We start from the raw sequence: 16,826 nt of genomic DNA on the forward strand, positions 1-16,826 counted from the left end.
TTGTACCGCACAAGCAAGGAAAACCACAGTAGGAGAGAGAAATTCAGATACTGAGGCTTGTTATCTACACTACTGTACTGTCATTAGGAATTTTTGTTTGTATTAAGGTTCTTGACAATTATAAAAAAAATCCACCAGGTTTAAAGTATTAAGACAGCACTTCTAACATACAGTTTTCCAATGCCAGTCCTCAAAGTAGTAAACCGTTCATCTGCTGGAAGAAAGGAATCCATAATATGCATACAGGGAGAATCCAATTTACTTACTATTTTTTAAACTAATCATTTGCTGCACTCAACAAATTAACTATTCATAGAACCAGGGCCCCAAATTAAGATCGCAGCCTTTACTGGTCCCACACCTTACCACCACTGTTCACACAACCAGGACCCACGTTAACTGCCCCTGTGTCTTTCACAGTGATGAAGGTCTGGAAAACCTTGTTTTTTCCAGCATGCATATAAAACACCTGGATATCAGAGGACCGCTTAAACTCACAGAACCCTTCACTCACTGTATTTCTCCCAGAAAATATTTTAAAAAGACAAAACAAGTCAGGACTTTGTGTTTTTCTTAGACTAGAAATATAAGAAGCCTCACCCAACTTAAAAATAAACTAAAAAGATTCAGAAATGAATCTAATATATACCTTTATAATAATTTAGGGAGTAATTCTACTATTCAGAAAACTGCAGAGATTCAAAGTAACAGCTGCCCCATTTTTACAGAGCTACTGAAGGAACTCAAAGATACGCATTTGATACCTCCAATACATGAAACAACTAAACTATTTCTGGCCATTATGACTCTCATTATCAATGAAAATATTGATCTTAACAAAAGCATATGGGATACAGTGGTCATGTTAGCTCCACATTTCAACCTAATACCACCAACTGGCACCTGCAAGCAAAAGCACACAGAACCGAATTCCCCAAGAGCTGAGCACACAACTGCATTTAAGATCACTTCAATGCACAATTTGAGGAAGCCCAAGATGAGCCGACATTTCTGAGACTCCTGTAGCCTAAGACTCCTGTACTCTGACTGTAAACATTACTGAAGCTTGTTTATTACTATTGTTTGACAATTAAATTGTTGAAAGTAGGAAACTGAATCTGCTACTTCAATGGCAGATGCACACTCTGAACTCTTTTTCTATCCCCTCAGAAATCCAGTGTTTCTCCTGAGAAAGAGAAAGATTTTGCATAGTTTTTTTTTTTTTCTTTAAATAGAAACAAAACGGGAAAAGAACACATTGCCTTTCACTTTCTAAACACCACTTTAGCTAAAGCACTGTTAGATGGGTACTTGTGACCATCATAGTGGTAGCACAAAATGAAGGATTAAAGGCACAACTCATTTTCAGAAAGACTCCGTTAAAGGAGCCTTGAGGTCAGAAGAAAACTCCAAGATGCCCATACACACTTCTCCAGATTTAGAATGGGACAGAATCATTTAGGTTGGAAAAGACCCTTAAGATCATTGAGCCAACCATAAACCCAACACTGCCAAGTTGGCCACTAAACCATGTCCCGAAGTGCCACACCTACGCATCTTTTAAATATCTCCAGGGATGTTGACTCCACCACTTCCCTGGGCAGCCTGTTCCACTGCCTGACAACCCTTCTGGTGAAAAAAGTATTTCCTAAAATCCAACCTAAACCTCAACATAAGGCTAAAGCCTTGAGCAACCTGATCTAGTGAAATATGCTAGGGCACGGGGTTCATCTAGATGATCTTTAGAATGCCCCCTTCCAACCCAAACCATTCTATGCTTCTATAAACACCAAGACATTTCAAATCTAGCATTAGTCAAATCTTCTTTCTAGAAATTACTAGTACGGGGAGACAGGCAGCACAAGAGAAATCTTTCATCACTATCATAGTTCTCTACAGTTCTGCCAGTACTTGTTTTGTATCTTCTACTCACTCACCCAGATTTGTGCCTCACATATTTTATTTCCCTTCCAACCTTCTTTGTATTCCCCTTTTGCGAATGTGCATGCTTTCTCCTGCACATATATTCTGGATACAGATATAACCTCTGATCCTCTATTTCAAAGAGACCACGACTCCTGACTTCAGCAGCTGCATAGTAAGAAATACCACATATAGCTTGCTGTCTTTGCAACAGGCAGTCTCTCTGCCCGAACCCGCTGCATTCCTGCGCTCCTGCCTCTGGATCCCCACCAGCCCCACATCCCCCAAGATATACATCCCAGTACCATTCTCAAGCAACCTCAGTACCTTGAAGTTTCCAAATAAGTTTCTCTCTCCTGTAGGGCATACCTCATTCCCAACAGAGTCACATAGCCTGCACTCTACCACTCCACCCTACACGCAAATGAAAAAAGATGACCTGTTCTTTACCAATAAATGGTGTCTTGTACAGAGAGTCAGAATAGAAGAAAATAAAGCTCTGTCACACATATTAGGAGTTTGCCAAACAGTAAGGTCTTGTATTCAGGAGAAGTTGTTTAGAAAGACACGTCCTACATGTTACCAGCGATATGGCCTCTCCTCAGGCAGAGCAGTAGTTGTGTATGTACTGCAGTTTCTCTACCACTACTCTTTGCACGTAGTTCAGCATTACACTACCCACCTTGTCAGAATCCTTCCAAATATTTTCAATAACCTCACACTTATCTAAACACCTTTAAGATGGTATTAGAAAAAGATAACAAACCAATAGGAAAAACTGTGCCCCATCACTGCTCGTACTGGCTAGCAATTTTAAGCAAAACTATACAATGTTTTGCTTTTTCAAAACAACACAACAGGAGATGGGTTTAAAGAACTTTGCAAATGCACCTTCTACTTCTTGTAATACCCACCAAGGAGGGGAACCAAACCCATCAGTGAATTAAATGGAGAGCCTCATGAAACGAGTATCCCATTTTATCTTGCATCAAATATCTCTTAAAAAACTAAGAGCCATAAGAAAAGACTTACTTAAAATATAATAAAATAACCTAATATTAATAGTATATCCTTCAACCAAAACAGTCATTTTGGTTTTGTTTCATTCAATGCACATTTAGTAAATGTTACATTTATGTGACTGACATTATTAGCTTTGTCTCAATGCAACTTCAACCTAATAGATTTGAGGTTGAAAGCATTCCAGTAGAATCTAGCTACTACCTAAGAAGTTCCACTTAAACACTGTATTTTTAAAATCCTACAATCCACCAACAAAAACCAGAAAAAGGACATGGGAAATGATTTAGACATTTCCCAGTTTCCATGTGATCCCTCATCTTACATTATAACTTTGCCACAGGAACAATGTTTGCTTTCAAGCATTATCTTCCCTACGAACACATGTATGTCACTTTAATATTACAGACAGCTGTAGAGAAGGAGTAAAGTGAATTTTTTGTAAGAGTGGCCCTGAAAGGTTAGCATGACTAGCAAAGCCTGGCTAATGCCATGATATGATCTTTCTAGTCTAGAACAGTTCTGCTATTTTGTAGACTGCATACTCAAATACAGAGAGACTTTGAGAGCCTAAACTCATGCTTGTTTTAGTACTAAAGTTGTGTAATATAAATCCTTAGCTTGCAGATATGCAGACACCTTTTTCATGTTGTTTCTTACACAATTCATGGGTAAGAAACACTTAAGACATGAAGGCCCTTTTATTATGAACAGGGTCCAAAATGACTACGCTGCAACAAAATATCCCATTCATTACTTACTACCAACAGCAAAAGCAAAACACCACCTAACTTTCAGCTGTTACAAATTTAGATTTAAGAACTCAAATTTGGAAGGTCTATGCATATATATGTATATATATAAGCCTATCACATCCTACATGCAAAGCACACAAAGTTCCCAATTCTATTCACATGCATTCCACTACCCAAATAGATTACGAGAAAGATAATTTTTACTTCGATGCATCTACATGCTTACGCATCAACTCTTTTAATGCTCTCCCCTGAAAATACACTCCTTTAAATATCTTGTCGAGTACAGTCACCTTGAATTACAGATCTTCATATTAATATTTAGCCTTACAATTACGTTATAACGTAAATAAGCTAAAAGCAAGTCTGACTGAGGAATAAACTATGCATTGAACTCCGAGGTAGCAAAAGGGATACAAAGAACTTGTGCGCTTAAAAACCTACCTGAGAGCTTGAGTCCTCGTTCACCAACCTGAGTGTTGTAACCATTTGGCATTCGAAGAATAGCATCATGGATTCCTGCCAACTTTGCTACTGCATACACCTCTTCTGGGGTTGCACCGATATTGCCGTAGAGCAGATTGTAATAGATTGTATTATGAAAGAGAACAGCATCCTACATTTATGGAAAGAATATTTTAAACAAGAAACCATGAACAATAGTTTAAAAACTATTCCCAATCCATGAAAGAAATCAATGCAGAATAAATAGCTTATATTTTTCTACAAAGTATGAAGGTAAAAGTATTTGGGGAAATTTATTTTCCTAAAAATGGGATTAATACACGTTGTGTCCTAAAGATATATATATATATCATGCGTACTTTTACCACTTTGCTAACTCATTATGGGTGGTAGTCAACTATAAAGCTGAAGCACTTAAAGCTGGAGGCAGTTTCTCATGAAGAGGCTTAAGCACATTTCAGAAATTGGATCTATATGATGATGCAGATAAAAACATAGTATTTCCGGGAGCACGGGTGAATCATGGTGACTTTCAAAGGAGCTAGACAATACCACTGCATTAGGATTGGCTTTCATTGAACCACAGTGTCAGAATGCTGGTAATTACTATTACGATGGACTATTTGGGAAGAATGAAACATGGTATACCTGAGGTACAACTCCTATTGCCTTTCTTAGACTTTCCAAACTGACATCTTGTATGTTCTGTCCAGCAACATAAATATTTCCTTTCTGAGGTTCATAGAAACGAAATAATAATCTCACAATGGTGCTTTTCCTGAAATTGAAAAGAATTCAGATTAATGTTACATTCCTGATTTGCCATTTACAATCTCCAAACAGAACTGATGTCACAAACAAAAATAATAAAGAGTGAAACACAACAAGCACATTTAAGAAACAAAATTCTGCATCACTGATTGGCGTATTTAGTCCATTTACCCACCCTGACCCACTACCTCCTACAATGGCCACTTTCTTTCCTGCAGGGACTTCAAAAGACACTCCAGCAAGGACTTTCTGCCCCTCAAGGTATTCAAAATGCACATTATCAAAGACGATGGCAGCAGTCTGTTGTGTGATCTGCAGGGGTGGAGCCAGCTCTTTGTCCTATTAAAAAGAAGAGTGCTACTTTATATGCTGCCCGGAAAGAACCTCAAGCAGTTCAACAAGCTGAACAGTCCATTTCCTAGCTCAGAAAAAGGCAAATAGACACTCCAGCTTGGATGTGTTGAAAATAATTATAATCTGCCACATAAGTGAAATTGGTTTGTTCCTCCTCTTCCCCAAAGAAGGTAAAAATATCTGCTGTAAACACTCTGCTTCACAACTTCTTTTGCGGTAATAAATTCTGCATCATTAATTACAAATAAAAACTCGAGCACAGGGCATGAATACTTAAATTAAAAAAAATCTCAATACAAGCACAGCTTCCGTGAAGTAACTTTTACTGTCACTAAAACGTTCTGCAAGAAAAAAGCAGCTGCTATTGCCCTAACTGCACTTAAAGGAGGCAGAAAGCATCCTTGCACAACATCTTTCTTGAACAAAAATTAAACCTGGAAGGTAACAAAAAGGTGAAATGATGGCATTGCCAGAAAACAGCCCTATTAAATACCCAGATACTTTAGGAAAATAAGCTACTACTTACTTTAATTTTGGTATCTACACTGAGAAGTGTAAACAAGGTATTCATATCTATAAGTGCTTGTCTTGTCTCTCTGTATACTGTTCCCAGGAAGTTTAGGGGAAGAGAAAGCTGGAACAGCAATCCATTCACCATTACTAGATCTCCAACAGAAAGGCTGCCTTAAGACAAAATGGATGTGAGAGAATAAGGAGACTTGAAGGGTTGTCTTGTTAGGAAGCACCAAAAGATTTAAAAATAATAATCAAGTCAATCAAGTCTAGTTTCTTTTATCCCATGTCTAAAACCAGATGTTTAAATAGTAAACAAAATGCATTCCCAGATCAGATTTTATATAGGAAGGTGCCTGAAACGAATGGCTGTGTTTTTTTCACTTAAAAAAAAAAAAGATATAATTTCACTTAAAAATAAAAAGATATAATAGCACCTGGAAAATAAGACAAGCAGCATATCAGGAAATTCACGGAAAACGGATTGTAAAGCTGTAAATTCCACAGAGAGAAACATAAAGCAGCTTAAATAAGGTAGAAGGGGAGGAACTAATATATGAAAGCAAGAATCAGGAAAGACAATCTTAAGTACAGTTACAGACAAATCCAAATGATAGAATTTGTCATGATCAAGAGAGAGGACTTTCATACTATATACAACAGAGCTGCTGAAACACACAGTGAGGACCTCTGGGCAGCTTAATATCAAATACACTGATCAAGGGAAAACTCAGGATGACACACTAGCTAAAGGTATGTGCCAGGTCAGTTTAGCTGAAACAGGTCCAGAAAGATGACTTAAAGCTGAACTTCTACCATCCTGCTTAAAGGCTATTCTAAATTTTCTTAAGGACAGCCATAAACTGCACCTGCTGACTTATCCATTCACAGTGTAACTCTTCCCTGTCCTGGTATCTCTTAAAAAGAGCAAAGCAGATGCAAGAAAGACAACATGATATAAAGGTCTATGTTTCAAACACACCTGGATGCTAAGTATTTAAAGCATCATTATTTTTACTCTAAAACCACCTTGCTTTAGCTGAGCCTCATCCCAATATAGCACTCATCTATTGTATTTGAAGCTTGCACTGTGTCCTCCTAAACAAGCAGGCTTTACTTTATGTAGTAAATAAGACAAATATAGATGAAAAACTCTAACATATGGAAACAATGGTTTTAATAACATGCCATTATTAATCTAAGGAATGCAAAGGACACTGGTAATAAAACTACTGTAGACAAAGCACATGGGTATACACACGATGGGGAAAAGCTCTGAATCTTACCAACATGGGAAGGAAGAAGGGTAAAAAGAAAGGATCTTTGTAGAAGGTTCACAGAAGTATTTGTATTTATATAAGTGTCTTCCAGGACTTTTCAACAGAAAATTCCCAAAGTTACATTTTCTTAGGATCTTCCTTTAACTGCTAAACTTTTAAAATGTTTCTAATAAAATCATATTAGTTATTGCTATACAGATCATGGATTAATAATTCTCCAAGAAGCAGAAATACTCAAAACTCTCCAACAAAAACTCTCAAAATGAACTATCACATCCACCCTACGTTAATTTTAATTAACAGCTCTATTATGGATGAATGAAGGTAAAGGAGAGTAATTTTTAGCTTATAGACAGATGAGTTACCTGCAACAATGCCCTGGCTAGCAAGCACCATGATGGACGTTAAGCCAATGCTAAATATAGCACTCTGTCCAAAGTTCAGGAGAGCTAAAGTAGAGGTAGTCTTCAGGGAGGCGTTTTCATATGTCTTCAAGAATTCATCATACCGTTGGGCTTCGTATTTTTCATTATTGAAGTACTATGATGTACACAAAAATAATAAATGTCACATTCTCAAATATACTAGACTATGTAACTAGTTATAAGATTCAGTATGAACAGACTACATGCACAGCTACACACACAATCCCTCTCCAACAACTAAAGAGAAAAGAAGACAAAAGATCAGTGTGTGAAGACAAAAACCATGAGCAAACATCAGCACGTTCTGCACTGCAATAAGAGACATTATGGAGATCCCTACCATAGTCATATTCCAGTAACACTGGGTGTCTGTCTGGCAGAACTTCTACCTGATTAGTGTCAAAACCAAACACCAGCTGCCATTACATATTAAAAAGACGACAAGTTACTATCCTCTACATACTAGAACATTCTTGTTACTGTGATGATGGCAAATTCTCTACAACAGTACTTTTCACACAATGTCTACTTCTGGGTCCTTCTTCACAGATAGGTTTACCTTTTCAGTTCTAGCTCTCCAATTAAAAGAAGCATAAAATAAGCCTGAGCCTGGACAATTTCAAAGTTGTCCACAGGATTTTCTAATAGTAGCAGTAGAGGAAACAATAGAGACCTGTTCTTTTGTGTGGACACTGCAATAGAGTGCTACAAACCACAACAGGTAATGAAAACAGTACGCGTAGTCATTTGAGAAGACAGAATGTTGCAGGCTGACATTCAGAAGACAATTTTGCAAACAAGTGAAGAGAAGCTTCTTAAAGACTAAGTTTACATTTTGCAGAAACTGATGGTCGAGGTGATTCAGTCATGAAAGAAACTTCTCACCCTATTCGCAAATAGTTTTTTCAAGTCTCACTAACAACTTTCATGCTATTCTGTCAATATCATGTAGTACTTTTGAAATTAATAATGTTTTAAAAATATGTTATTGCTCTAAATATGTAGCCTCATAAAAGATGAATCTTATGACTCACTTTCCGTAGGCCAACAGAAGACAAAGAGCCTAGTAGTAAAGACTGGTCTTACCTTCACAGTCTCGTAATTTAGTAGTGAGTCAATTGCAGCATTACCCGCATCATTATCTGCTTTGTTCATTTCTATTCGAAACTTAGTCCTGTAAAATGAAGGCTTAATACAGTCAAGAGTTCAGGCTGAGGCAACAGCAAGTGCCCTGATGAATCTGAGGGTATGCCTTACCTCCACTGTGTAATTCCTATCGTGAACGCTGCATAGGCTCCTAGTGTCCCCAGAGTTACTAACGCAAACTCTGCACCGCATTTGTAATACTAGAATATTTAAAAGAAAAAAAAAGGTCATAATAATTTTCAAAATTTCACTGTTGTCTCAAAATTATGATGGCTTAGCCCAAGGCAAGAAGTCTGAAGGTCCCTCCCAACACACTCCCTGCTCTGAAGAGCTTAAGACTAAATACAGGCATAAACTCAAAAGGAAAGCAGCGAGGAGAAGGGTATAGATAAAAATGTTGAAAGAGGTAACAAAGAGCTAGGGTATAACATAATACTGAAAAGTTATTTTTGCCATTATAAAACATAAATGTTGCTGATGTTTGTGCTGTTATCACAAATAAGCATTTGTTTACATGCTTTTTGGGTGGATTTGGAAAGAAAGCTGAAGACTGCAGAAGAATAAATAAATGGCCATGCATAACAACTTATGAAGCGTTTTCTCTACTTCAGGGTATGTCAGGAGAGAAAAGCCATAAGGAGAAAAATTAAAGCTACATAATCAAGATTTAGATTTTAGCATACAAATATCCAGAGATCCTGATTTCAAAGACAGTAGGTGTGATTTATAAAAGTTTAAAATTGAGCATATTAAGCTTAAAACCTGCAAGAAGGAGATGCCTATTTTCCAAAAGGTAATTTTCACTTTATATTCTGTGTAAGAAAAGACCAGTATTCAGAAGAGAGCCAATAGTCACTCACTCCTATCACTATCCTCAACACACTAAGACACAACATTCCTGGACATTTATGTTTTGCTTCCTCAGTATTTACCCAGATATATACAACAATTCTGTGCACAGTTTACTTTTCTGTTTTCATTGTTTCAACAATTCTGAAGAAAACTATTAACAACTATCCACATAAATACCACTGGCTGTAGACAGGCATTAAACGTGAAAATAGTTTCAAGTAAGTTGATTTAAAGCAACTAATATTTAAAAATTATGGATTACTCTCTTTTACAGTAGTTGCTTTCACAACCACCTTGTAAATTCAATTACTATTATTTTTCAATACTTAATATAGTATTATTAACACTTTGGTAAAAGAAAATCAATGTATTATTCTTAAATGAGACAACACCAACTCATGAATAAACAACACTTACCAGAATTCCACTGACTAGGGCCACTTCAAACATTGTAGGTCCCAGATTGAATACTAAAGCGCTAAGAACAAAACTGATGCCTCTTGTTCCTCTGTCGATGGTTTTTGACAGAGCTCCGGTTTGCCTACTTAGATGGAATGCCAAATCCAGGTTATGAAGGTGCAGAAAAACATTCTTTGCTATCCTTCTGATTGAATTTTGAGCTACTTTCCCAAATACTGCATTTCTAGCTTCATTAAATAACGCTGCCCCAGCTCTTGAGACACCATCTAAAAAAAGATTAAAAAGTTTACAAAATTAAAATAATTATATTTCCCATTTCCCTTCATGCATGAAATCACATTAGACTCATTCTTTACATATTTTCAACATTTTTAGTTCAAAGGTAATTTATACTTAATTGGTCCAAAACTTTATGCTACTTCTCATTATCAAACCATTGTGCACACATTTTGAATCAGTTTCATTTGCATCTGGTTATAAGAAAGAAAGGGTAGAATTTATAATGAAGAATTGCATTATTTCATTTTTTAATTGGAATACCAGAAGCAAGATCACAGAACATTAGAAACAAATATCAACACAGAAGTAACTATGAAATAGCCATCCAAGATGCTCAGGTCAGGAGCTCTGCTATCCTACTCCCTTACCAAAGAATGTTAACACTCGTCAACAGATTTAGGAAGAGCACTTACAGCCAATGAGAACAGCAGTTGCCACAGTTGCCACTGTATTTGGTGCAGCACCAAGGTTGAGTATGTTTCCAGATACCTGGTTGAGGTTATCTACTGCATATTTAAACATGAAGGGAACCAATATATTCATGGCCTAAAAGCATAAGAACACCAATTAGTCCATATGCATTAAAACATGTATCTATGTAGCATGACTATTTTTTTCTGAGGTTGCTCTACTGTTATATTTAGTTCTTAACCACTTAATGTGGGTGAGATGGCTCTCTTGATTGCAAGCACAATATTCTCCATACTATTAAGTCTTTACCCCTGGGACTGCAGGGTTAGTTTGTCTCTATCACAGGCTCGTTTTAAACATCAATTTCTATCCTAAACAAATTGTACACCGCAAAGGCACTTAAACTGAGGCTGAGCATTCAGTACAGCAATGGCAAGACCAGGAAATCAATCAAGTAGCAGACACTGCATGACGCATACTCACAATGTTACTAAATTATGTCGTCATTGCAGGTTGTTTGCTCTTTGTGATACTGGCAACATTCAGGATGAAGAACTACTACAAAAGAAAAACCCACCCACACATTGCTAACACTGGGTCAATTCAGATGTATTAAAGCTCTAGTGAAGTCAAAGAAAAGAAGTTAACCTATCCTTTGTCTCTTCTGACTGTTACTATCACCTTAACATTAAAATAATGTTTTCCATTTGCTACATCACTATAAACATTTACTGAATACCTACATTAACCCTAGCGTTTGGCACAGCAGCACAAAAGACCTTCCATACAATCTACAAGACACTACAAATTACTTTAAAATATCAGCTTCCAAACAAATTACCGAGGTCATATCCACAACCTAACATATATCACTGAATATTTTGTGTACAAGTACCAAAACCCAAATGCATCTCCTCTAACTATAGTGTCTCCTCTACATGCAAAAAGACAGCTAGATATGTAAATAAACAACTTTAGGATTTTTATTTGCACAATTGTAGCATGAGAAAATACTGAAAATCTTAAAGAAAACACAAAATTCTTAAGTCTTGTTAACGTTCCATTGTTACATCACTCATTCATACTAACAAGAAAAAATATTACTGTCAAACTTCATATAATTAATACAAATCAGTAATTCAAACTGCTTCTAACGGAAGATTTGAAAATAAGATATACATGGTTTTCAGCAGCTGAACAAGTATGCTGGCAGATAATCTTACAGTCATGGCAGATGTTAAAATACTTTGCAGTGAGCAGACTTTGCTTAAAGTTGTTTTTTTTTTTTTTTTTTTCCCAATATTTGGAAAAAAATTGTGGGTAGACAACAGATTATTTCACATGAGAAGAAACAAAAAAACCAAAACAGATTGACAAAGATATTTCTGCTCTCTCCACCAAATGTTTTGTATACCCACATAGATCTCAATTGTATTTAGGGATGTCTGTCAGAGCTGAAAGATCAGTGAAAAAAACTGTAAATTAACTGGATAAAACTAGGTTTCAAGCAAAAAGGGTGGCAAAATCTTTCATAACTTTAGTCCAAGTCCAAGCAGGAAGGCAGGCTTTTAGTAACTTGTAACAACTATCCCAGTATCAAATATTCCCAGTGCTACAAATTTCTGTAAGTAGTGGAAGACAGATACTTCCCTAACAGGGTAAAATGGAGTTTTGAAGATACTTCTTGTAACTATAGGATTAAAGAAAAAAAACCAACCTTAAACATTTTTATCTGTTCTGTTTACTTTTTTAAAACACTATTTTAGGCAAAAGTTTTACATGCAAATAAGGAAGGAATCCATTGTCTCCTCTTCCCTTCTGTGCCACCCCTACGAAATACACTATGCAAGGAAACAAACAAAAAAACCCCTACCAAATTCACAATACAGCATAATCTAGACAACTCCTGAGAGGAGACAGACGAGATCTGAGAGCATCTAGGTGAGATTATTACTGGTTAGTTTGTGACTGAAAAAAGAAAACCGCTGAAAGATCAGGTCCTACTTCAAACACATTTCTTCTGAAATTTATCCAGCGCAAGTTGTTCAGCACAGCTCCCCTTTTAATAGATTGGAATTGTGGAAATCTCCATTAAAAAAAGACCCGAGGTTAGCATTATCTGCAGAAAGCCAACAAATACCATCAAAGCAGCAGTATACAATAACGTCTGATAACTTCAATTATACATAGCAAACAGGTTACTGCCATTACAGGCTCAAACCCTAGGCATATAGCCCCACAAAGAACTGAGGATGCATTAACAGAGAATCTGAATCTTTACAATACTGAAATTCAAATCCCCCCTCCCTTCCCCAGTATAATCAAAAACCCCTACTTTCCCTTCAGAGTTACCGAAACTCAATTTTTGGATGGCATTTTGTACTTAATAAAGACAAATATATTACCATATGTGTTACAGTGCTGACCAACATGACAAAGTGCAGGTTTTTTCGGGAGAGACTACTCAGTAGAAAATATGAGTATTGTAATGCAGATTGTCTTGATTTGCTGCAGAGTCTCACAAATCCCTCTGCAGGGATTTTACTCTTCAGTAGACTATGCTACACTACAGGTAGTTTAGAAACAGAACTATAGATATATTTTAAAGACCATTTAAAGAAAAGAGATGTATTCTTTAAACTGCAGTTCTCCACTCACAATTAATTTAACCGGTAACAGCCTACAATTTTGCAGAAATGTCTTCTTTTACATCAATATAATTCTACCCAGTAGAGTTTTAAATGAAATTTAAAGCCTGGTCTCAGGTTACAGTTGTTCTGACTCTTGGAGGGTAAAGCTTGAATAAGAACAAGGCAGCATGGTATTGCATTTCATTAGCAATCAAGACAGTCTGCTTTCCAGTGATTTAAAAAAAAAGTTAATCTTACAAAGTTTATAGCAAGAGAGATGAGAGGCCATTATTAGAAACAGGCCTTTCCTACTCAATTTGGTAAGTCAATGAGATCACATTCACATTAACGGAAACAAAATTTCAGCCTTCTACATAAACTCACAGCTATCTCTTTAGTAGCCTAGATTTGCTGGCACAGAACAAAAAGCTTTAAGCACACCTAGATACACTACAAAAAGCTACCATGCAAAACAACTGTCTAACACAATACATCTATATAGTTTTCCTTCCTCTTCCTAAAGCCTGAAAGCTTGATAACAATTCCCATTAAAAAGACCCTTTTAATATAAATTTGTACCTTTTCTATTTATGATTTTGAATTAATAGCTTAACCTTGTCTGAATTTATTGGAAAGCAAATACAGCACCCATGAAGTCATCCCAACTCAATTGCCCACATTTAATGGCACGTTATACTGTAATTTATCATGCTTAAATGAGTTTAAACATTTTTTTAAATGACTGCACTGTTTTAAGATGACAATGCATCATCATCTCTACTCCCTTGTGGGACTATACTACTTCTAAGGCAAACAGTCTTATCTTTCATTTTGCTCTTCCCAGTATTTCTTGTTTAATAAAGATGATGAATTAGTGACAGGCTAAGCCCCAACAAGATAAAACTGGTCTACAGTGAACTCTTCTTTTGCCAATAATTCAATGAGAAACATTGACATGAAGATGACTGAATTTATCTCTGGACCAATATAAATGTACACATCCAACAACTTCATTTGTGGAAATATAAACAGAAAACACCATCCCTTGCAGAGGTAAGACAGCTAAAGAAGCTACAAAATGTGATCCAAAAGAAGGAAGAAGCATCTGGCTTCATGCCTCCTTAAAGTTTAATGATGACCTGAAACACACTTTTTCCAGTAAGAAGAAAAAAAAAAGTAAAAAAAAATAAAAATACTTTTCACCTGAAACTTCTCAAAAACCTAACAGTTTGTAAAGGCTTATTTTAATCACCTAACTCCATCTGAGCTCACAAAAAGGGATCAAACACCAAGATCATACCTACATACTTAACTGATCAGATAGATAGCACTATCTTTGCATGCAGACAAAATTTACACTGCAGCACTTGTGTCTTGCCTCCTTCGCCAAACAGTTTCTTCTCCTGAAACTTACAGAATTAGCAGTCAGTAGAAATGCAGATAGTCTGAAAGATTCCTCTGACTCATTAATAACACATGGTTGGTCTGTGACCAAGAGGCCAAAAACCATTACAGGCTGACAGAGGTGACAAGCGATTTTGTCATATTCATGTGTTTAATCCAGCTTCTCAGAAGCCCGAGCAGTTTTTCTTCTTGTGCCACAGAAGAAAAAGGGAAGAAACAGAAAAGTAAAGAAGCATCTACTACACATACTCCAGTAGAGAAGACAAAAAATGGGGTCTTCTCCCATTCTAAAAAAGAAAAACTGGGTATGTAGAGCCTGAGCAGGCTAATCTGTGTCTGAAAACATAAAATAATGCCTTGCGTACTCTTCTCACCTATCTTCCCGTTACATCTTTCAGATCACACACATCTAGATAGGCTATAAATATTTAAGGTAAAAATTTAAAGCGTGTCATAATACAACAAATCTTCCCAGGAAAAAAAGACCTTAGTAGCCCTAGAGCAGACTCCATCCTGTCAGCTCCCAGTCATAAAAGGCCATACAAACAGCTCACTTTGAAGGCTAACAATACTACTTGTGGTTATGTGTAGACCAGAAGGAACCAAAAATCACAATAATTTCTTCAATGACAGGCAACTGAGCCTCACAAAAGGCGTCAAGACAGATTGTAACTGCAGGCTCTTCAGTAGCTGCACACAAATTGGCTTTTGTTTTGAAACTGAATTTTACTGAACCAGAAGATTTAAGGAGACAAATTATTTCTCAACCAGCAGGACAAGGAGGTACGATCTCGAGCATTTTTGTGGGTAAGTAAGCCCAATCAAACTGGGTGTGAATTCCTAATTTTCTTCCTGTGGCTGAAGATTCCTCGCCAAATTCTATTGTCAAACTCAGAAGAAATTGGCCACAAAGCTTACAAAAGTATTTCTGATTGGGGAAGGTGACTAGTTTCAGGCATCATGATCATATAGTTCTCTAAGCAAAACCCTTAAGAATGAGCAGCCTTTACACAAAATCTGTAATAATGTAAATCCTTCGGATGCAGACAAGTTCATCATAAACAAAGAAACTGGGCCAGGAATGCAGCAAGGAGAAAGATATGCTGACATTCTTGTGCTGACATAACTATACAGCAGAGAAACTTTAGCAAACTGCTTGTGTGGTCTATCAAGTATGTGGTAATTAACCTCACAAGCAACCAGAACAAAGGGCTCCCAAATGGGATAAAGAGGAAACTGCACAGGATTATACATGGTCCAGGAAAGCTGCAGGTAAACTAATTTCTATTTAATTTTTTCTAGGACAAAGTGACCTTTAGTTTGCTCTGGAAGAAAAGCAGATGTTCAGTGCTCAAAGATATGACAGACTAACTATAGCTCTGTAACAAACTACTGCATGTCAGTTATGCCACAATAACTACATGCATGGTTAGCACCTGTAAAGTATGAAGCAATTTAAGAAAATTTACCCCATAAAGGAAGAGTGGGCATAGCTCAGGTGACAAGGGGTAACCTGTTAAATTGCAGTTATTCAAAACTGTTTGCGTTCTAACACAGCTCAGTTATGACAGAAACAGAACAAGCGAAGGATAGCTAGAAGACATCCATGAAATTTTTCACCCCAGCCAGTTATAATATATATTCTGTAGAAAGCTTGCTGTGTGTTTTCCCAATGAAATCCTTGTTTGACAAAACAAACGTTCTCACAAAACACTTCTGGTCTAACACACATCTCTTGAAACCCAGGCAAAGCTCAACAGGTTTTCTGCTCTGCTTCTGGGAATCTGCTCTGGACATTGGGGCTTCCAGGCTGCCTTGTACAGAATCTGAAGTAGGAAATTTAAAAGAACACTTAAGAGGGATCCAAACATACAGTTACTTCCCCAAAGTGTCTGATTTTCTGACAGAGGGAAACATCTCTCTCCCCCAGTAGAAATATAATAGCTCTATATTACACCAAATAAAGGGCCATTTGCAAGAGCCAGGCATCCCGGCCATCAATTTTGCTTCCATTATGCCCCAGAAAGCTGCTTGAAACATTAATAGATTTCCTAAAAGCAAGGTACAATGCTGCCACATGCAGGATTAGATTCTGGATTCACATTCTTCATCATATTCACATAACCCTACAAATTAGGAAAGTGGGTGGAAGAGCAAAAGAGAAAAAGAAAAGAATAC

At 36.8% G+C, this 16,826-nt stretch overlaps 1 protein-coding gene across 5 annotated transcripts in view; it reads right to left on the minus strand.

Moving 5' to 3' along the window:
- ABCB7 (ATP binding cassette subfamily B member 7) overlaps window positions 1–16,826 on the minus strand; it is a 43,048-nt gene that overhangs the window by 8,547 nt on the left and 17,675 nt on the right. For all 5 annotated transcript variants that reach the window (XM_074883075.1, XM_074883077.1, XM_074883078.1 and 2 more), the window contains 9 exons: window positions 10,617–10,749; window positions 9,922–10,190; window positions 8,764–8,852; window positions 8,593–8,680; window positions 7,447–7,621; window positions 5,815–5,972; window positions 5,110–5,273; window positions 4,812–4,941; window positions 4,143–4,314 (listed from right to left, as the gene is read on the minus strand). In XM_074883075.1, the coding sequence (XP_074739176.1) occupies window positions 4,143–4,314; window positions 4,812–4,941; window positions 5,110–5,273; window positions 5,815–5,972; window positions 7,447–7,621; window positions 8,593–8,680; window positions 8,764–8,852; window positions 9,922–10,190; window positions 10,617–10,749 (1,378 nt within the window). The remainder of the gene's footprint in view (window positions 1–4,142; window positions 4,315–4,811; window positions 4,942–5,109; window positions 5,274–5,814; window positions 5,973–7,446; window positions 7,622–8,592; window positions 8,681–8,763; window positions 8,853–9,921; window positions 10,191–10,616; window positions 10,750–16,826) is intronic.

This window comes from Strix uralensis, chromosome 13 (genome assembly GCF_047716275.1).
Source record: "Strix uralensis isolate ZFMK-TIS-50842 chromosome 13, bStrUra1, whole genome shotgun sequence".
NCBI classification, from domain to species: Eukaryota; Metazoa; Chordata; class Aves; order Strigiformes; family Strigidae; genus Strix; species Strix uralensis.